General features: G+C 42.9%; 1 protein-coding gene across 4 annotated transcripts in view; it reads right to left on the bottom strand.

The window, feature by feature from the left end:
- Window positions 1-4,269: 4,269 nt before the first annotated feature.
- MSRB3 (methionine sulfoxide reductase B3) overlaps window positions 4,270-22,943 on the bottom strand; it is an 86,795-nt gene continuing 68,121 nt past the window's right edge. For 3 of the 4 annotated variants that reach the window (XM_054845397.1, XM_054845414.1, XM_054845389.1), the window contains 2 exons: window positions 11,740-11,837; window positions 4,270-6,959 (listed from right to left, as the gene is read on the bottom strand). In XM_054845397.1, the coding sequence (XP_054701372.1) occupies window positions 6,795-6,959; window positions 11,740-11,837 (263 nt within the window). In that variant the 3' untranslated portion in view covers window positions 4,270-6,794. The remainder of the gene's footprint in view (window positions 6,960-11,739; window positions 11,838-22,943) is intronic. The other variant, XM_054845405.1, reaches the window with a different exon arrangement.

Below are 22,943 nucleotides of genomic sequence, written 5' to 3'. Positions count from 1 at the left end.
GGAATCTTTCTCAGTAGATCTTAGTCCTTTCCATCCCCTCAGATTTATTGGAGCTTTGTTTCACTGAAGTCAGTGGTGTTAGACAAATACCGGAATGAAGTTAAGAATTAGGACCGATTTTTACAGGGTTTCACAAGCCCGTGTTATTTTAATTGTCCAAGTTAAGTGTGATCTCACAGTGCCATGGTGGAGATCTGTCCAGGTAATTTAAGATGAACAGAAGGGGCAACCAGCAAAGGGCAAAATGCAAATTCCTCTTTCCCTTTCCCCACCCTCCACCTACCCTTCCATCTCCTGACAGCTTTCTGAATAGAAACTGACTGCTCTTACAGCGAGGAATTCAATCTCCTCACCAGTTGCAGCATCATCAAGGCTCTCAGGGACACTGCCATAGAGATCTCTGTGAATTGGTACCAGCACCAACTAATTTCACAAAAAAACCCCAGTGAACAGCTAAGAAATCACCGGGGATGCCGGCTGTTTCAGATCCAGGCCAAATGTGAAGTGGTGTTCTGGAGGTGAAAGGATCTCTAACGCCATTACAGACCTTCTAAGTTTCCCAGTCCCAGGGGTGTACTTTCATGGGAAGAAAAACCTGTTTCAGATCACACCAGATATTTTCAGCACTGCCCAGCAGTTATACCTGAGGATGTTCTCCAGATGTTCGTGTTTGTATGAAACATACAATAATAAAGTTGTAAACTGGAGGAGACAATGCCCAGACTGCGAGAAGAAGGGCTTTAGGGCAGCCTGGAAAAACATGAAAATTAACTAGCCCACACACAAAATCAAGTTGTCTGCTTTAATAGGACGATAAGGACATATTTTATTTGCTTTTCCAAAGAACTGCTACTTTTCCCAGCAAGTGGACACACACAATTTGTCACAGTTCTTACATTGCCGGTAGGTGATTGCTTGTGTTTTGGGGAACAGATATTCCTTCCACCTGGGCAGACAAGAAGTGAGAAGTATGAGGTCTGAGATGAGGTAAAGCCACTGTTCAGACAGTTTTTAGGCCACAGTGAAAAGAAAAAAATAAGGTACCATTGTCTGGAATGCCAGCTATTGAAAAACAGAAGAGAAGAAAATCCTTGCAGCAACTGAATATGGAGGAGATGGAAACAGACCTGTTGCGTTAGGGCAGTAAAATTTCCTGGCTAAAAGAAGTTAGACCGCAGGTATCATCTGCACTGGAACTATAAAGAGCAGCAAATGAGAATGCCCTGGCTAAGACATCTGCAGAGTGAAATGTCTTCAGTGTTTGCAAGCTGTCTAACAAGAGGTGAATAAAACAGGAGTTTGAAACTGGAAGCCTTTTCTCTTTTATTTTCTGGAACCGCTTCTCTTTTTCTACTGGCCTATGTTGGCTAAGCAAAAGGTCTGAGAAGGCTGGCTACAAGTCCTAGGAGGCCTCTGGGGAAGGTTTCCGAGTGTACTATTTCTGCTTAATTTGGGCTGCTCAAGCGAGTCCTGATCCCAAAAACATGTGGACATAACTGAGACCTTTTTGCTTAGTGCATTTAATATTACACTGGTGGCCCGTATAAGGATTTCAGAACGTCACATGCCTAAACTGCTAAGAGTTTGGCTATTTCAGTGATTTCACCAATTGGGGTACGCTTGGAAGTATTATCTTGCCTTTTTTTTTTTTTTAGTGACTGTAAAAATAATACAGTTGCTGACTGCTGTCATGGCTTTAATCTAAAAAGCGTAGTCAGGCCTTTGGTGTATCACTTCTCTTTTTGTTACAAAGCAGGAGCAAGCCAGACTGGAATGCAGCTCTTTAAATATGCAGGATTAAACATTTTTGCAGGTTTATTGTAGGACCTGTAGGTGGCCTCATTTTAATAGTCAATAAACCAAGAACTATTAGATTAGTTTGCCAATGAGCTAAGCAACTTTTTGGTTTATTCTACTGAATTTGGAAGCTGACAGATTTGCTCCTAGTGCCACTGAATACTCTGCGATTTGTTCGGTCAACAAGTGTGCATACAGCACACCGATTTTAATTCTGAAAGCGGGACCATCTGTTTTGTTTTCATCCTTAAATTCCTTCAAGGATGGGAACAGAGAGGGCATGATTTTGAGACTCTGAGTTAGGACCACTAAGGTAGCCTGCATCATGTATTTCATCCCTTCCCACACATGAAGGAACAGATGCTGTGCACTGACATTAACCACAGACAATTTGTAACATCTGAACAATAAGAAAAAATAATTCATATCACATATTCTGTTAGAGAAGGCCTAACCTCATGGCTTACCAAATTCAGTTGGGTAAATGGACTGCAAAACAAGGCTCAGTGAATTAAGACTAGATTGGAACGAGATGATCTTTAAGGTCCCTTCCAACCCAAACCACTCTGTGAAGACTGAGACCTTTCAGTACAATCAATAGAGTGCCAACATCCACACTTGGCATCATGTTTGTGACAATGCGTTCTTCAGTGTCACCCCAATAGAAATGTTGACTTATGATGTCTTATTGAACTGAGCCGTTTTTGGGTGCGGAAGAAGAGGAAATACAATGGAACTTAGCTAGTGCCACAGGAAGTTCCACCTTTGTCAGCTGTTGAGAGGGTGATAAGGTCTCACATCGCACGCTAGTACATAAGCAGGTCTGATCCCATGGGTCATTGTTACCACTGCCTTGTGTTGGAGGCAGGTTGTACGCTTCCATGTTATCTTGCCTTTTATCCTGAGAGATGGCAGAGCCTTCAGGCACCGCTTACCTGTGAGTACAAATAAGAGGTCAATGCATTACTTCACAAGCAGCTCCCTCTCCCTTCTTGGAGTAATGTCTTTGCTGCATAAATCCAGATGTCAGGCTACCACCATCCACATGGGGAATACACACTGTAGCCACTGTGGTAAGGCCCCAGTTTTAACCAGTTCACATACACACACTGTAGTTTTTTAGTGTATGAGAGCTGAAATGCCTTGCGAAAAAGGCTTATGATTAAGGTGCTTTTAATAAACGGAAGCCAGATAGCTACAGTGGTAAGAGAATCACAGAGTGGTTATTTAACTGGCCTTGTGCCACTGATTCTGCTGTCACAGCTTCTCCCGCTCTGTGGCCAGGGTGCCCTGGGGAGCAGCAGGAGCAGCAGGGAGAGTGTCTCTTACTAGAAATTCCCCTAGGTTTGAAGTGGTGGGGTGTACACGTGTCTTAGGCACAACTGAATGCCATGCACTGCAAAAGACAGCCTGCCTGGAGCTGGACTGGAGTGCAGAGCCGTCCCTCGTGTCTGCTGCCAGGCCAGCAGCGGCAAGAGGACTGCACACCTCCGGAGAGCTGCCTTAGCTCAGCACCTCTGGGTGCTGACGGACTGGCCAGGTTATGCTGGGAACGCAGGGCAAAGCCGCCACAAGGTGTCCAGCTGCATCTCATCTTACTGGGTACCAGTTAGTCCCTCATTTTGGAAATGTCCAACTATTATAGTTCTGAGAGGAAACTACGGTGGACGGGTGGGAGGCAGAGGGCTACAAAGGATTAACTTTTGGACTAACAGGGATTATACTAAACTTGTAAAAAAAGTCTTCAGTGTGTCATCTGTCCTAGGACACTGCAATACTTGAGAACAAGAAGCAGTGAATTTATTTTGATGTAACTCTCCAGTTCCCATGAACACAAACATAGAAGCTGGTTTGAAAACAGCCTGCAACTTCTTCCCCTTCCTTGCACCTATCTTTTAAAACCCACTGCAGAGCTGATCTACCGAGCGGCATTAACCTGCTGCCCATGGGGCATTCCAAACCTGCATCCTTGGAGATGAAACCCTGACAGAAATCAACTTTCCAGCCAAATTCCTCCACTGCAGGCTGAGCCCGGGCACCGCGAGGCTTCTACAGCATGCCTGCGACGCACCACATCCCACACTGCGTCTTTCGGAAGCAGCCAAAACTTCTGCTAAGGTACAAGCTGAGCCCTTCTCTAAACATTTCCCCTCTCTATTGGGCTTGGGTGTTTGCAATATTTTCCTGAAAGCAGGAAAGTCCAAGGACACCTGGTACTCTGCAGTGCTGTGCCCCTGCCAGAAACCTGCTGGAGATAAAGTGCTGGATATATAATATTCACAGTTAGTTAAGGGAAAGCAAAGTACAAGCAGTTCCCTAAGACATGCTGCAGCTAGAGGTGCAAAAACCTGCCATAAAACCACATAAATAAGGAAGGAGAACAGAATTATTTATAAAGAAATTTATTTTATATTTGTGTACAACAAATATATGAAAACAAATTTAATTTGAAAAATGTATATTTGATTTCTTAAAAGTATTGAACTCTCTTAAGGAAAGATTTTAGTTATTAAAAAGGTACCGAAGGCTAAAATTATATTTAGATAATATATGTGTGTGTACGTATATATATATAAAAAACATGTGCAATTTTATATATATATAGTATATATAAATAACATGTGTGACTTACATGATATTTTAAGGTATGCTATTTAAACATCTGAGTAACAATAGAGATATTATAAAATATAGTTTGCTATTTCTACACAGTTTGCATTCAGTTTTTATAAGCATCTAGACAGTGCAAAATTTAAACATACAGAAATATTCTCCTATTATTCTATACATTGTGCTCAGCTCCCAAGTTTCCTCTGATCATAACCAGACTGAACCAAATTCGGAGGGTTCAATTCTAGCCCTTACTAGCATCTTCTAAGAGGAATAAAAGGAAATCTGTCTTACCTTGCACTGCGCTGTGGTATAGTTTGCGCACAAGAGAGAACAATGCATTTCCTATGTTAAATGGTCTAAGTCCCAGAGATCACATACACCTCACCATATTGACTCATTTCATTGCACTCCATATCCTGCAAAAATAAATCTCCTGTAGGACAGCATACATTACCGCGTACTGAAGTTTAAGTAATACATTTCTTTAACATAAGGCAGGAATATACTGAAATTTGATAACACTTAAATCCAACAGCAATCTGGAATTAAACCACATTTATGTACCACATTTTTATAGATGCTGCCTTTTTTATGTTTATGTCAGAAAATGTGGTAGAGAAAACCTACTTTTCTTTAAACAAAAGCAAGGGATAAAAGCAGTCCTTCTAGAAGAAACTGCTAAAAACCAATGGGACTAGGAGAAACTCGACTGCCTTGAAACACCAAAGGTCAGTCTGCACAACCTTTCCTGCGGCTGATGAGCAATTCCTTGCACAACATCTGGGGGATTACTCATGTGAGTAGGCGTGCACTACAGCAGAGCCCTAGTGTTTTAGCTCTAAATATTTATCATTCTTATTTGCATCTATTTAATGTTAAGGTATTGGATGGTTTTTTCATGTCTTTCTTATGTTGCTCGAAAAGGCAATTCTGACCATTCTGTATGCTGTTACAGTAGCTATATTTTAACTGAAGGATGTTTGTACTTTAGATAATACGTTTATTATCACTGACTTAAAAACCTCAGTCCTGCTTCCACGAATATCAGTGGTTGTTTTGCTCCTACTAGAAATAAAATTGGATCCAAATATGTTAGTCACAAAGCTTGCTAATAAAAGTAAATACTATATTCATTAAGTCTTTCAATGCTTAAAGGCAAAGTGGTATTAGCAAAAACTGTGTAGTAAAGCTTAAAGAACAGTATTACGCACAATTCTAGACAAACTGTTATTTAACAAAATCTAAAAGCAGCTGTGAAAAACATCTTCTGGGACAGCACCTTTTGCTACATGAAAATTTCTAGAGCTCTGACAGGCTTTTTTCAAATTCATTTCTTAAACCACTCCCCTCACTCATGTACTACACTGCAATTGCACAAATTAAAAGCTGTGGCCTTGTAGGCAGTACACATCCAGACCAGCTAACCTTTAAAACTGGATACTTCAGGAGGGTCTCTCTTTCTGCCGCATTCATTCCTAAACTCCCTTTTAGCAGAAACTGTCATGTTTCTGAATCCTTGTAGCAACCGACAAGACAAAAAGCCTAGTGTCATCCCTCATCTACTTCACTTCCGAAGTTTATCTCTGCATTTGTCCATATAATTACCCCCTGCAGATTTCAACTTTAATTCAGATTTGAGTTACAGTTGCTGAACAGGCCTCACAAAAAGACAAAGCCTCATTAGGAGCCCGCAAAAGTGAGCCTTACTAGTTAAAACCTTGATTTAAATACCAAACAAGGGGGAAAAATAGACACTGAGACAATGTTTACATCCTTTCAACCACACCCTTGAAATTTTGGCAGTAAATTAGCCAAAGGATGGGCTTTACATCTCATCCATCTCTCTCAGTTGGGAAGGAACAGCCATAAGTACAAGTTTTCGCAGGGTGCGGCTGATGCTGGGACATGGCTGAATACATATGACCAAAGGCTGCATGCCTCGCAAGTCAGAACAAAGCAGAGTCGTGCTGGGAATTCAGGATTTTCTTATGCCCAGAAGTTTCCTATAGACTGGAGATAAACACAAGTCCCATCTCCCACACAAAAAGGAATGGTGTTCAAACCTAGAGTAACACAGCACTAAGAAGAAACTAATAACTAATGCTGCCAAAGCCTCTCGATTTAAGGATTCCCCAAAGCAATCTCAAAGAAAAGAAAGGAAAAGAAAACCTGTGGAGTCAGTCAACACATTTTTCAATCCAATTATATAGTAAATGCACCAGCAGGCAAGGCCTCAGTTCCAAAAAGATGAGGAAGAAGGAGGAAGGTGCAAAATGCTTTCATACGTTTAAACATTCTTAGGCTATAAGAGAGCAGGCAACTTAGAAAACATTCCTTGTAAGCCGTGTGGTATCAGCACAGTTTTCTGCAGGCTTTGCTTCATCCTACAGCTCAGCTTTGCCTGTTTGGGCAGAACTGGCTTTACCGCTGCCTTCTCCAGTGTTGTTCTTGTCTGCTGGCTTGAAAGATAACGAAGCAGAGTTTGTGCAGTACCGTTTGCCAGTTGGGCGAGGTCCATCGTCAAAAATATGCCCCAGGTGAGCACCACACTGAAACAAAGTACAACAGAATATCACTGTTTCTGTGCAGCTTGATGGCATCGCCGTGGTGTTAAGCAATGACTAGCAGCTGCTTCCAAGGAAGCACATTGGTGCCTACATCACCCTTTCAAGTGGGATTTACAATCTACATTTATTTACAAGAAGAAGATCTTCTGAGATATCATGGGCACCTAAGACTTCAAGCCCAAATTTCCTGGGTGTTTCCCGTCATGTCACTGCGTACGTTTGGTTGGGCCACTACTTCTGAGAAGCCGTCTGTCTCTGCAATGATCTCATGGCAGGAGCTCAGTTAAAAACATGGTGGTGAGGGCAGCCCTGCCCACGTTTCACTTCCTGCTGTAAGGATAGCTGTGTAAGAAAGGGGCAGCCTGAACTCTTGGGCTCTCCTTAGCCTGCAGACATCTGCTACGCCCCTTGTAAGAAAACACTAAACCCCTTGGTGAGCCTGGCAAGGACCTAAAGCAGTGAAGATATTGTTTGGAGTATGCCCTTGTACTCATTTTTGTTTGATATGCATCAGCCTCAGATACTCACACTGGTATTCAGGGTGAACACTATTGCTCCTGTCTGTAAGAAAACAAACAGTCCATTGCTTTACAGAAGAGTACAATATTTTGAAGAAGCTGATCCAATTGATCTTTATTCAAAAATTAGGATTACTATCACTGCATATTATGGCTGACAACTTATCTGGATAATAAGAACATGTAATTAATCACTTGAATTCCACAAGTTCATTTTTACAGCCTGCCATGAGAAATAAAAAAATAAAACCTTGCACTGGAGAAATATTTATCTTGAACAGGAAAGTCATGCTGCTTTACCAAAGAGCCTTGGTCTTTCAAGTCAATAGCTGATCTCAGTGAGAGCTGGAATGATGTAACTGAGATCACAGAGCTGCTCGTGGGCTCACAGTCAGACAGCAAAAATTAAGGACTGCAGATTATTCTTAACATTTAATTAATGCATAAAATCTCAAATACGTAGAGGCAATACTGATTATTCCCAACTGTGAATGAGTTAGTGATGGCATCTCTCTGCCCTGAAGTTCATGTGTTGCTAATGCTCTCCTGCTGTTATGGCCTTTAATTCGCCATTAAGAAGGGTGTCTGTAGAAGCAGGCAATGTCTTGCCTTCAGGTTCAACTCTCTCAACAGACTGAAAGGCTGGGAGAGGCTCTCACACCAGCTAGGAGGGACAGAAACTTTTCTCATTTAATGACAGCTGAAACAATAATCCTCACGGACTACGGGAGCAGGGCAGGTAGGCACGTGAAGCCTCAGTGCTCCTGCCCGTTGGTCCCACCTGTGCAGCCACGTCCCAGGGCAGGCTCCCGGCTCCTGGAGACGTGCCACCAAAACAGCCCAGCAGCCCAGAAAGGACTCCAATAACAAACGAGGGCACTTCTAGCCCATGGTGTCAGCAGGATGAGCTCCCAGAGGCAATGGGAAAAGGCATGGATGACTTTTGGTTAAGTAACAGCTGCTTGGCTTTGTAAGGTAGGAAGACAAAACATGGCAAATAGGAAAAGGAAAAGGGAAGTAGCACAGGAACCAGAGAAGACAAAGTTTCAAGTCTTGTTCCTGAAAGATTGCTGTCTTGCCACCCTTTCCTCCATTCCCCATTGCTTATTTTATTTCATTTTACTTTAGACTGTAGGACTTTTTTAGGCAGTTTGGGCAGAAAACCCGAGATGTTTCTCAGAGTGGGGTCTCTCACAATGAGGCGTTTCACCCAATTATAAAGCTTTTCCATACCTTGGGGAAAAAAAATCTAAAAAACCTTAGTGTCACAGAGAGAATATTTTTCTAAATGCCCAGCATCCTAATTAAATCATCGCATCTCAACTAAGAATGTTTCAAAACTGCCTGGCTGCAAGTATTAAACAGATCTTTTCCAGATTAACATTTACCCAAAGATAAATCATTCCCTCTCCACTGGACAGAAACAGAACAAGAGAAACCATAGAGAGAAACGGTCTGCAGGAGTAATATACTCACAAACACACAGACTACGAAGACAATCTATCAAAAAAGTTTTCCTCACAAAACCTGAGAAGCTGTGCAAGAGTTCAAGGTAGTTTCATTACACCTTCTTGCGATGGCAGAATCACACCAGGATTGGATTACTGCAAAATTTGTCACCTTTTGAGATTAGCCCTCACCAAAAATTTATGTGGCGATTCTCTCTGTAGAGGACTCTATAACTCATCTGCCCTGAAGAGAAACGTAATTCAATCCTTTATATCACAGCATAAGAAACCTGTCCCTCAGCTGAGAGTACAAAGGATGAATTCATTTTACTGTCCTCCCCACACATAATAGGTGCCGACCATTTTTCTAGGGTGTATATACATGTCTGCAATGCCTCCCAAAGAGAAACAATCATCTGTTGCAGCCTTGCACATAAATATATTGGGCAGAATGCACTGGGACAGTGAAATGGTTATAGTAAAGCATCTGAAGTATGTGTTTGGGAGCAGGAAAGGGACCCTGCTAACTGTCAGTATGCTTGGATCTCCAAAGCCTCCTGGTTCTAATATGCTGCTGGGAAGCATGGAAAGCAGCTTGCTGTCAGCTGCTGTAGCCGAGTGTGAGCTATCAATGTGCAAACAGCCCTTCTGTGACTACAGAATTTTATTGATTTGTACAGGTACAAATAACAGCTAGGGAGACCTCAGGGGAAGAGACTCTTGAGCAGGAAAGAGAAAAAAACCCCAACAAAATAGAGAGATGCAACCAGTTTTACAGTATTCCTCAAATGTAATTAACTTCTACCTGTCACTAATCATTGACCTTTTAAATACACCCAGGGTGATGTGTTTCCAAAAAACTAGGAATTCCAAATTTCTAGGATAATCCCATGGATGTCTTTGATTAATATTACAGCAATTTTCCCCCAGTGTTTGCTTTCTATAATGGAGAACATTAAAGGAGTTTTTTTATTCTCTCAGACAGGTGGAAGGACTTTTAAAGAAAAATCAACTACTTTTTCATCTGCAAAAGATTAATAACGTTTTGGGTGTGGGAGAGGGTATTTCCCTCCAGTTCTACCAAGGCCTGCCATATCAATCCCACTGCTTTCCAGGCTGCAGTAAAACTGCGTTTTTTTGCAGCTGCATGTGCAATTCACATTCCTAGGGCTCTGAGGAGGGGAGGAAATGGTTTTGTTATGGATACACAACGCGGCGGTATTAACTGTACTGAGTGGTGGCTGCAAAGATGCTCACCACTCCTCAAGCTATTTTCCTGCATGACTTGATCACTGGTGGGGTTATTACACCAAGAAGTTGGAGTAGCTGGTAGGAAGTTGCCACTGGATTATACAGTAACCTTGGTCGTGGTTTTTTTCTTAGTGCTTTAAATTCAGGTTTTGGGTTTGCTTTAATTTTATGGTGTCTGCATGTGACTGCTGCTAATAGTGCTGGTCTCAGGTCTGCTAACGCTATTTTGTTTGGCAACAGGTAAACGACATTCCCAGATTCCTTGGCCTGACCACAGGCTGCCTTGGGCTTCTCTCAGGTGAAACCAGGAGTTCTGGCCATCTCATGAAGGGTGTCAGCAGATACAGGCTCAGCAGGTTGGCAGCACGCTGATTTTAGCAGTAGTCAGGCCTACTATGCAGAGTGGAAGAGAACAGGTTGCATTTTTGATTATGCCAGTAATCACTGGTGAAGCACGAGATTCCCAATCTGCAGTCCCATTGCTACCTCGCTAGGAAATTTAGAGAAATGGACAATCCCAAAAAGTGTTAAATGGATCTTCTAAAGCATATCACCAATATAATAACTACAGAATTATGAAGTACACATGATGAAGTACACATGACATACTAGCAGACATGCTGATTTGGCCATTAACATGTTGGGCCAAACCCTCTACCTAGACTGAAGTTAATGGATTCTCCATAAAGACAATCTTGCCTCTTTTTAGCAAGCTTCTTAACTCACTCTGAGCATTTATGTATGAGGACTGACTGACTAGTAAGGATGCATATCGTCAGGGATGAAATCAGTTATCCCTCCACCAATACTGTTTGGAAGGAGAACAGCAAATTCTCATGGCCCAAATGAAGCTGGTGCTTCTCTCAGAAGTTTGAGCACATGGAGCTAGAGGACTGCAAGCTGCCGGGTATGTCTGCCAAACGCCAAGGCAGCAGCTTCTCCCTTTGCTAGGTAATGATTATGCCATTCCTTTCACAGAGAGGAGGACAGCACAAAGGATGAGAGAAAGTAGAACAAGACAGATAACGGAAAATTCAGGCATGTTTTGAATGACTATGGCCTTCATTATTATGGCAGATGGATCGTTTGAGGCAGCCATTAGGACTGCGCTGGGAATGAGTGTTGGGAATGAGTTAGCACGGCTGCACAGTAATGCACAGTGATGGAATCAGCACACAGACTGTCGCTCCGCTGCTTTCGGCTTCCCTCTCAACTGCTCACGTGTGGAGTCAGTCGGCCAGGCTCAGGAGCTCCTTTGAAGGGACCCTCATCAGGAAGACAATTTTTGTAGACTCAGCAACGAGTCCAACCATTTACATCTGCTCTGTTAAATCTCACACAAGACAACAACATGCATTCCAATGAGCCCTTTGTGCCTTCAGCTCGTTCCACCCAGCTGTTATACCTACGACCCATTGTGCTCTCTCACAATGATTACTATTTAATGGAACTGAAAAGTTTGCAAATCTTAGGAAAAGTACAGCACGCTGTAATGATTTTTACAGCCTTTGCCATCGGAATAGTCTGTGTGTGCTATAAACTAACCTGACTGCAGGATATTTCAATTCGATGCATCCCATAGGAGAAATCATCGTTGAAAGTAATTGCATCGGGACTGATCACATCATAGAAGGAAGGCCAACCTGGAAAAGAGGAATGAGGTAAGAAAAGAGGGCATCTTCGTGGCAGATGGCATTGTAAAAAGCAAGACAGAATCACACTTTGAAAAATGTTTATCTTGCTCCAGAGCCTGGAAATAACTGAAATGGAGATTTTTGATCCCAAATTACTTAGGTACTTTGGAAAACTTCCTCCCTAAATACAAAGCTGTTTACAAGCAAGGACTAAGCTGCCACTAGCTGCCCATCTGCCATCTCAACAGAGACTCCTGCACCTACCACAAGCAGCGGTAGCAGCTTAGCTCAGGCATGAAGTTTGTTGCTCAGGTAAGCCAGATTCAGCCTCCTCATCAGTTTAAAAAACCACAAATCCCACCCTGAAGACAAACAGTGAGACTTCATGGAACACAAGTGGTTTTCCTTTGCAGAATAAAAGTACTTTAAAAAAGAGTTGTTAAGTTGCAATTTAGAGCCCCAAAACCTGCCTTAACCTTTGCCTTCACCAAGGCATGGTCACACCCAGGAAGATGTGCTCAGACACTGACCCATCACACATCAGAGGCAGCGAGATGACTACTACTGTGCCTAGTTTCAAAACAGTAATGAGTGCTTCAGATCAGCCATGGACAGGTGGAGACATAGCTATGCCTATATTAGACACTAGTAGATGGTCTGCATGTGGTCTGCATCCAGGACAAAACAATCGCACTCATTAACATGTATGTTCAACACAGCTGCTAGCTGAGCACTGAGCAGCATGACCTGACACCAGATGATGATGAGGTGTATACCTGATCTACCAGTAATGGCCACTTATCAGCTCAATAATGACCTTCTTCCTTTATTCCGTGCCAAGTCTCCCACTCTCCACAACACAGGTCTATTCAGTGTCCCAGTAGATACCCATTACACAGCTGTAACTTTTCAGCCACCCCTCAAAAACCTGTCATCATACACTCCATTTCCTGAAGCTGGGTTCCCACATAAGAACCTGATAGGCTTTAAGGTCATGTCAACATCTACCAGTGCCCATCTGAAATCCCACCGGCTATCTGTCCTTCTCATTCAGTCTCTTGCCAAATATAACATGCACAGGGAGCTCTTGCTCTCTGTGTATTACACATATGACCATGTATAGAGAACTTCCTTGTTTCTTCTTCCAGTATCTGTTAAGCATTTGCTACTCATGATTTCATAAAATGACTTGCAATAAGCTATTAAGAAACACAGCAGCAGCTGTGAATAAAGGATGTATACAGCTGCCCATAAGTAAAGTGAGTAAAATGTCCCATACAGTAAAAGGAGGTGTGGAAGCTATCAAGTTTTCTGAATATGCTAAAGGAAGTGTGTAAACTGGGAAAAAATCCGAATGTCTTCAACTGTATCTTAAACCATTAAATATGGAAGAACACTTATTAGGATGCAAGCATAAGAGGCATAAATTTTTAAGAAAGAAATGCTCAGTAAGGCATTTATCTTCCTTTTGGGAACACCCATATAGTAGCATTCCTAAGCCTGCAACCTGAAGGCATTGCAAGCCCCGAGTCCTATGCTCCCAAGGTACCCACTACCATCACAAGTGTTTCCACCCCAGAACTCACTGCAGAAGTAAGTAGAGTCATTTTTTTCCCCAAAAGTATTGCAAATGGAAGAGTTACAGACAGCAGACAGACTGAGGAGCAAGAACTCTGAATAGGGAAAATATCCCACAAGACAGGAACTCAAACCAGCGCAGCAATGACAACCGTAAAAAAACAATTTATAAATTCTTCCCTTCATGCAAAATATCCCTGCCAAACAAATACCTTCACAAACAGAAAAGGAATAAACATATGACAAGTTTTGCAAAAGGGGTTATCCTGTTGACAGAAAAATTGATGTCTCCTAATTGGTGGCTCCTTTCCAACACCATTCGTCATCTTCTTAGCTGGACCTCTGTCTAATGAAAACTGAGGTCTTACACAGAGCTGATCAGAATATTTTTAATGAAGCCTTTTTAGTTCTTTTAATTTAATAATTTTGCAAACCAGACATATCAGTTTACCCTTGTGTGATGGCAGAGAAGTTCCAAAGAGGGAGCTGTTTGGAGCAACCAAGTATCTGATTGTGTGAAAGCTTTTGGAGGAGGAACACTTCAGTGCTGCAGAAATTCTCAAAGACAATCCTTCCTCCTCCATAACAGCAATAAGGGGGAAGCTTCAAAGGCTGCTACACAGAGATTGAAGCAATCTGTGTCTTGCTGAGAAAATTATCTTGTGAGAAGGGTTTGGAGGAGACGTGTTTATGTCAGCTTTGACATTAAAGGAAGACCATCCATCCTCCTTTCTCCAGACTTTTCCTTTTGGTCTTCCCATTCACCACAGAAAAATTATTTGCTTTGGATGCACTCCATGCACTTTTAAAAAATGAAGTCATCTGAATCCTATATAAACAGGCAAGCTCCTCCTAAAGTAGCCTTTGTACCCAACTGGAGTGACTTCAGTTTAGGCTGTCAGTTCATGCTACACATGACACATGTTCCAAAGGCTCCACCACTGCCACATATGGTCCCCAAGACAGGGACTAGGAAATCGGCTGTGCCTCCACACTGTGGACTTTTAACTCTCAGTCAATCCACCTCTTCTTGAGTGACATGGCAGGCCACACAGCAGCATTACTGTGACAAACCAGTAACTCCATGAGGGTTGACTGAAAACTGAGAAAACCCTGCAACAAAAAAGGTGCTGAAGGGCACAGTGAGACACACTGTCACTCTGCTGACCTTCAGAGGAAGACAAGGGAACTGCTCATTGAGTTGATGGGCCAAACTCAGGAGGAAAATCAAGCCCCCTCTGCTATCTCATTTCCTTTCTCCTGAGCTGACGTGGCAAATCCATTTGATAGTCTGCTAAGCCTTCTCTGGCCATCTTCTCTACTTCAAAAGTTGCCAGGAACAAGCTGTAGAAGCAGCCTGCCTGCCTGCACACCAGGCAACTCCCAGTGACGCAGAAAGTCCACCAGACCTCTGTGGGCTCTTCATATGATCTGTCTTTGGAAGTGGTGAATGACCCAGCAGTGGCCTCCACTTTGCAAGCCCCAGACTACTTCTCCTGCGGTCTCACTGGCTGCTGCTCCTCCACTCCTGCCCTCCTGTAAGGCTGCGAAATGGCTGACTCGCTCTACATTTGAGACTGTTGTTCGCTGTGCATTAAAGCTTCAGCCTGCCTTTGAAGGCTATCTGGCCTGGAAAGGGCATGCTTCTGCAGGAATTGGGGGAGAAGCAGCCCATTTTGGATCTCTCCTGCTGAGCTGAGAGAGAGAAACGGTAATCCTTTGCACTGCAGAGACTGAGCGCTGGAGGAGACCCTTCACAAACACTAGTGCTGAGACTCAACTCTTCCCGCGCAATGGCTTTCTGTTAGGTCTGGCTCACCACACCTGATGGGAAGCACGAGCGTGTCTTTTGAAGGATGTTTTACCATCATAAAACATAACAGCTAGGAAGAAATAGCTGCTGGAGGAAAGGGGCAAAGGGTAATTGCAGAGGACAAGATGGGGGTGGGGGGAGTCTCCCAGCTGAGTGAACAACTTCAAATGACATGTTCACTTTTTATGTGTGTGTAAACAGCAGCTAAGATTTGTGAATACATTTATCCTTGAATGTAAAATCTAGTTTGAGGGAGAGTATGACACGGTAACAGTCAGCAATTTTTATCACATAACAGACGTTTAAAATGGTCCCATTCTTATTTTTGCAATCACTTTGCATCACACTGGCAATATAAAAGGGCTTTAAAATAAGAGTCTGTCGTGTTTGTGCTCACTCTGATGACCCTTTACATGGGAGTCAGGCTGCTATGTCCTAAGGGCCGGTTTCTGGTACGTTAATAAGCCAGCCACGGACATGAATAGTTTTTCAGATATATAGCAAGTATCCTTTCTTGGATCTGAAATACACTAAATAAAGCACTGAAACCTTCTTCTGTCAAGTACTTAAGTGAAAACCATGTGTAAACTGAACATTACTGACGGATCTTTTCCGCTCTATCCTGCATGAGTAATAGAAAGGATCTTATGCTGCTGGGTGTCACACATACTGAGTCATGTCCCGTTCCTCCTCATTCTGGGACATCCCCCAAATATTTCGTAAAAGCTGCACAGCCTTTCTAAAATTCATCCCACACCCCTTCACCAAAACTGAATCTTTTGTTTTTCCTAACGGTCCCTATTCTGGCAAAGAGGAGACAGTGGTTCATGCCTCTTTGTCAGATAACGCTTTCTTCAGAGCAGAGATGGCCTGGTACTGCCCTGGGCAGCAACAGTGAAGAACAGGGAAGAACAGTGATGTTGGCTCTGGTAACCTACGCTTGATGCTGCTTTTGCGGCCCTGGGCACAAGGTTTTAAATCATTCAAAAGAGGCATCTTCTTTCTCACTTTCAGACCTCCTATTCTAGGTACCTATTGAGTCCATCCATATTACCAAGGAGCTGCCTAAGGTGGGCACCTATACCGGCAGCTGGCATGAGGTGGGTATCGTGACAACACTGGCAACCAGCACACAGCAGTCCCAGGCAGCTGACAAACCCAACGGTTTGTCTTCTCCTTACACTGAGATGCCAAAGCAGGTGTAATGCATGAGTAAGGCAGCAACAGCGAACAGTGGGCCTACAGCCCAGCCCCCTTTGTGCACTCCTGGTAAAGATATGAAACCCCAGCAGGAGCAAATTGTCTCTTTCACATTAACCCAGGGAATTGTAAAGCACCTTATCTTGTGGGCTACTTCAGGACTCTTTCTTGGGGCAATGCTGACAAATAAAGACAGACATTTTGTTCCCATAAACTTTTGGAAAGCAGTCCAGCTGTTGACTGACTGATCAGTTTTAGAAACGTCTCAAACCTCCTTCCAGTTTTGCAAGTTTGCACACATTTTGTTGTAGTTAGATCTCCAACTTCCTAATAAATGGACGCAAGCACTTAGGCATCTAACCATTAAAATATGAGTCTATAATTATTTGCAGAAGCAAAACGGCAGGCTGTTTTTGAAAATCAGCCCTGCTAGGCTATTTTTTCCCTTCTCCTGAACTAATATTCCTTTTGACATTTTTCTGAACAGCACAATTGCGATCCCAAAGCATTTAATGCTCTGACATTATTCCCATTTCATACACCTGCCGACTGGAGACCTCCACAGTTTTTCAATAACTGCGATGTCTGTAGTTATGTTTTTCATTTTAGATCCCAAAGAGATTAAGTTCAACCTGCATTTTATCATTCTTTGCTGTAATTATTCCAAGCATTTACATCAGTGAGTTATTTACAGATGGAGAAGTAGGGGGAGATGGAAGATGTTAGAACTACCAAATGGCACCAGATGGAAAAGAGGACCTTGACCTGAAAAATACCTTGTTTCTCTGATGTGCTGTATTTTTAGAATTCTGATTCCCTTTTAACCTAATGCGGATTAATGAAAACCCAAAGGCTTTTTAAGGTAGAGTCTCATCATTTATCTTCACTGAGAAGCTATGTCTGTGTAAAAACATGAAGCGCATAGGATTAAAAAAAAGGTAATAAAGCTTCTGCTTTGAAACTGCTGTAAAGCTGAAGGGCCTTTGCTTTTTTCTTTCTCACAGGTTTATTGAAACAGAATCTGAAAGACACAGGCATCCACAGCTGTAACTTCTCACATACAAGTTTAATGTAGAACTACGAAGTGACATATTGCTATTATGTAGAATGCCTGTGCAGATAAAGTGCTTTTTTTTTGCCTAACATCCTGGGTTATTTTTCATAATATCTCCATGATGATGAATGCACAATAAATATTCTTACACAAATATTTTACCATCAGGTAACACAACTTTCAGTGAAGGTTCATCGAACTTACCCAAATGTAGCCAGAAACAGAATCGGGCACAGAAACATTCTTGTTCACCAGCAAGCAACTTTAGATATGTATTCCACTGGAAAGAAAACAGTTGTTCCTTTCCAGCACCATCCCAATACAAGAAGGACAACATGGTACTGTTTTTCAGAAGACCATGCAGAGCACCAGAGTGGTAGCTAGGTTGCAGGGGGGATACAAAGACAAAATGAAGCTTAATTTTGGAAGGAAAAGTAAAGAGAGGGCTCATCTCTAACACGCTACCTGTCTGTAACAGCAAAGTTGAGCTACCGCAGCAGGCAAATACCACTCTGACAGAAGAGTGTGGGAAGGGAATTTTAGAAAACAATTGAACTTCTAACAGCAGCTTTTATGAGACAATCGTCATCTGTTTTTTTCTTTATGTTTGTCACTTGGGAAATAAAAAAGTGAAAGCCATAAATAAAGGTTGGTTTTGTTTTCTTCCACTACGGCACTCTGAGCATCAAAACAACTTACTATGAAACAGCATATGCAATCCAGATTTATTTGTTAGTGGGAGCAGGTTATATTTGTTTAAAATGATTGTTAAGGGAGATCTGAAACTTCACATCCACAATTTCATTTGACATCTGAATTTTTCAGAAGAGTGCCCCTGATGTCTATTGAGCAATGAAAGCAAGGGATCTGCTCTCTTTAGCAATTAATAACTGCATCACACTACCGCTATTGCCCTTGCTGCTTCCTTAGTCCTTTCACTGTACTCTCAAATACAGCTAAATACAAGCCAGCTGTTTTAGAGCCTTCCTCTAAAACACTCCTGATGTCTCCAACGTCTGGGCTGCTGCTAAAATCAACAGGTAGGCAAGAGCTGGGAGCTTCCTCAAGTCTTCTTACAAAGATTGGGTTACTAATGGTTTCTTTCTTGGTTCAGGTTCAACAAAACTACTGAACCTAACTCACTTCCTCCCAAAGGATGGGTTTCTCCCCTCATCTGAACAGTGTCTCGTTACTTTAAATCATGGCTATGTTTTTAAAAATATATCTTACACATAAGTCAGCTGTAGATCTTCAGCATCAAAGGAGCCAAACAGAATCATGTGAAGCAGTGTAACCTTAAGCTATAATTTTAAAATGCCATCAAGAAATGTCTCAAATAGTTTTTAAAATTTACTGTTGACCTAGTAACCTCAGTCCAAAGTGTTCAACTTCGAATAAATGTTTTTGTTTTCCTTCCAAAAGCAGTAGTGATAAAACAAATGCATATATTGCAAAATATCTTGCAATTGGTATACCTATGAATTATCTGTGCAATTCACTAAAATAACTGAAGCTTTCATACAGAATGAGTAAATCAGAATAGCAGTAGAGCTGGCAGGCCTTATGATGGAAGTGATTTGACAAAATTGGGATCCTAATGCAGCGTGTTCACAGAGAAAGTAAAAAAAAAAAAAAAAAAAACAACAAACCAAACCAGCAAATTCAACCCTGTAATAATCACCATCCAGCACTGAAATGAACAGCAGTCACAGATGAAGTACATATTTGAAAAATTTGTCATGGGGGTGTTTCAAGTAATAAACATCCACAATTTGTTTTTAAACCTGTTGAAATATTTTCCTGTAGTATTGTTATACATGTCTGGGAAATAAAGTTTCTAAAGAACACCCAGAACTCGCTCACACACTAAAACTGAAACTACAGAGGTAGAATTCTGACAGAATTACTTTTAACTCAAAAATAAATAAATAAAAAAGCAGCCTGTACTGTCTTCCTTTCACAGTTATATTCCTTCTACTGAACCTCCTTCTACAGTGCCTCCAGCACTGAGTGCTCTAGCAGACAAGCACCCTCCACATTACAGCTGGACAAACAGGCTCTCATTGCAGTTGTAAAGTTCTGAAACAAGGGAAAGAGTTATTACACTGATTAAAACCAAAAAAAGACAAAGGCCTCCTTTCTTCTGTTTACTTTAGATATTCAATGAGATGTCTTAGTGAGGGAACTTGGTCACAAATAACTGAGAAGGAACATAATTTTCTTGGCCATCAAGGAAAGCTTTTGTCAGCATTTGGGCCAAGACTGGGGCAGTTAGCAGATGGCAACGTCTGCCCAAGGTTGACAGAACAGAGCACTGAACAGCAGGGTGAAGACAGAGCCACAAACCACCAGGGCTCCTGTAAGGGCCATGTGGCCACAGGACAAGGCTCTGCAGGAAAGCAGGGTAGGGATCCTTTTGATGCCACCATGAAGTGGCGGAGAACAAAACCCTCCTCTTTGCCTAATATTTCAGCTTATCGACTAAGCTAGTCCTTAAAATAGATACATTTCCAGAGCAGCATTTTCATCCCAGTGCAGGATCACTTGTTATGAGCTACAGGCTCATCAAGCCCAGCAAGGAACCTTGCCGTGAAGCCTTCCTTCATCTGGGAAGTGCAGAAGCTACTCACTGCAGCTTCATGCAAAGACTTCCAAGGCACTTCTGCCACCCTGGACCTGGTACCCAGGGCAGCTTTACAGTGCCCTCTGCTTAAGACTTTGTCTCTACAACACACAGCTGAACTCCGCACAGTCGTGCACAAAAGGATACAACAGCTACAGGCACTACAGAAAATCTTAACAGAAGAAAAAAGGAGTGATTTGCGGGGTTAGGTTGTTTGGAGTTAGTGTTGGTTTGGGGGGAGGTTTAAATCTTTTTAACAACCTCTTATGCAAACAAAAGGAGGTAGGTAATAATGCTGACTTTTCTTCACAGAAAAGCCTGACAAAAACAATATACATGTGCACACACACTCCCACACGCTCCTTTAAGTTTCTGTGGAAAACTTCAGCTGTACTTTGAAAACTTCTGAAAACTTAAACCTATTGAAATGGAAAAGTTCATATTTCAGATTATAATGTTCGCCTTCTGTTTTGCTTTCTGTTACTGTTCCTAAAGCAAAGCACGTCCTTTCTGCAAAACCCTATATTTTCTTTCATAAAAGATTTCAAAGGAAAACTTTTCAGAGCCATACTATGTAGCCAGTGACCCAGTCCAAGGAAAGAAACAGCAAACTGCTTAAACCCAATCTCACGAGAAGCTGTTCTCCTTTAATGCTCTGCTGGGGGAAGCCCAGCTTGCCTCTCGTATCACCCAAAGACTGAGCAAGCACTAACATGGCTGCTGCACACATCAGCTCACCAAAGGTCTCTTATTCACTCTGGTGCCTGTGCTATTCCTTACATGACCACGTCTTCCATTTCTTCTTCTTCTTCTGGATTAGACTTCTATTATATTTTTTTAGTTGAATAAATGATTTAAACAAAACAAATGTACCATACACAAAGTTCTCAAGACATGGAAGTCATTTTCAACCTAAGCTAAAAGCATTTGTAATTAGGCACAGTACAAATGGTCACAGTGGAAGTCAATTATACTCGCTACATGTTTTTGCAGACAAATAATATTGGCTTATAAACATCCAACTCACTTCAGGGTCTTGTTTTCTTTTACGCTATACGAAATACGCAAAAAGGAGTAATTGGCTTGGAAAAGAAACCTGATGCAACAAGCAAGAGGAGAAATAAGATTTAGAGACAATCAGCAAAAGGAAATGGGCCGATGTGCAGGAGAAAACTGGAGGGAGGCAAGATGCTAGGAGTGGGCATGCAGTCCTCTACTAGATGCATTTAAGTATCCCAAGGAAAAACTCTCCGCACTCATGAGGACTTGTCTCCATTGCACAGTGCCTCCCACAGTACTGGGCCAGCCATAGCTGCAATTCACATTGTCAGCTACGGACGCTGGTTGGATACTCTCTTCTGTAACACTGAGGGCTGCTTCGTATTTGTGTTTCCCCGGGCGTTCTCCCCTGCGCCAATGGGATGTCGCAGAGCCCCGGCGGAGCAGACGTCCCGACTCCACTGCTGGGGCACAGGCCGTCCCCCTGGGGCAGCAAGGCCGCTGCCTCCGCACAGCAAGCCCGGCCTGCAGGCCCACTGTCGGGCATGCCGGCTGCTCCGAGCCTCTCGACATCGAAAGTGGGAATCTCTCCGATGAAAAACCTGGAGGGAAGAGGGAGAGGAAGAGAATGGAAGTGCCCGTAGGCCACGGCGTTTGAGGAAGAAAAGGATGTGTAACGTCCCAGCTGTTCCTCTTTCCCGCTCCCGCCGGAAGGGCTGTTTGCGCCGAGGGTCGAGAGGGGGCGAGGAGCTCCGGCCGCACGGAACAGCCCGGCCCGCGGGGAAAGCCCGTCCCGGACGGGCGGGGGCGCGGGGAGGCGCCGGCCCCAGGCCCGCCCGGGGCTTCCTCAGGCCGGCTGCCGCCTCAGGGTGGGGGGAGACCGGGAGGGCCCGGCGGCGCGGGCGGGAGCGGCGGCAGCGCATAGCCTTGTTCTTGTCTCCACCTGCTGATTTTATAAGCAAATATACTCGGGGAAAGTAACCTTACAAATAAATACACTTGCCGGGTATTTTAAAGCTGTGTTTCAGGGCACCTATCTGGGGAGCTCCAGTCGTCATTTGGCACGGAGAAGGAAACGAAGGCAGGCGCAGCTCTCGGGTAGGCAGGCGAGTTGGCACTACAATCACTCGATACATTTCTGGAGCTCACATGTCAAAAAGCATCACCTTCAATTCACTGAACCCTTCAAAGAAGTGCACACCAGGGCTCCCGCCTAACCTGGCTCTCACCCTCCTCGGAAAGGACTAAAAAAAGACAGGGAAGGGATCTACGAAGCATTTCTCATCAACTGCTAAAGGGTCCAATATACTTGTAACCTTAGCTCTCTGCTTTATAGCAAGGGAGTGATGAAAACCTGATGGGACATGCTTGCAGGCTGCGCTCTGACCCACTGGGCTGCATTTTTGGAATTGGACAAAAATATTCTGAAGTGGACACTTGGCAAGGGCATGGGCAGCAAGGGGAAATGCTGTTGGGACAGGAAGAGTTTAAAAAGATGAAGAAAAACAGCTGATTAAAATTTTAAGAAGTGAAGTGCTGGCGCAGATCAGTTTTCCTGAAAAGCAGGAATCAGGCTTTGAGCTGGCTCCTCAGATGCTATTTGGAGACCTCAAAAGCAGAGGCATTTACAAAGCAACTTCTTTAAGGAGCCCAGCTAAAACTACAAAGACATAAAATTCCAGTCAGACACAGGAAATTATTAGGGGAATACAAGAATTTTATGAGTCAGAAGATAAAAATCCCTCTGAATACCTAACTGAACTAATCTAATGAAGTAGTCACCAGCAGTGTGATGAATCTGCATGTCAGGAAGGACAAATTTAAACAAACAGGAAATTGAACAACCTG

This window comes from Grus americana, chromosome 1 (genome assembly GCF_028858705.1).
Source record: "Grus americana isolate bGruAme1 chromosome 1, bGruAme1.mat, whole genome shotgun sequence".
In the NCBI taxonomy this organism is placed as follows: Eukaryota; Metazoa; Chordata; class Aves; order Gruiformes; family Gruidae; genus Grus; species Grus americana.
This window is presented reverse-complemented; position numbering and strand designations above follow the sequence as displayed.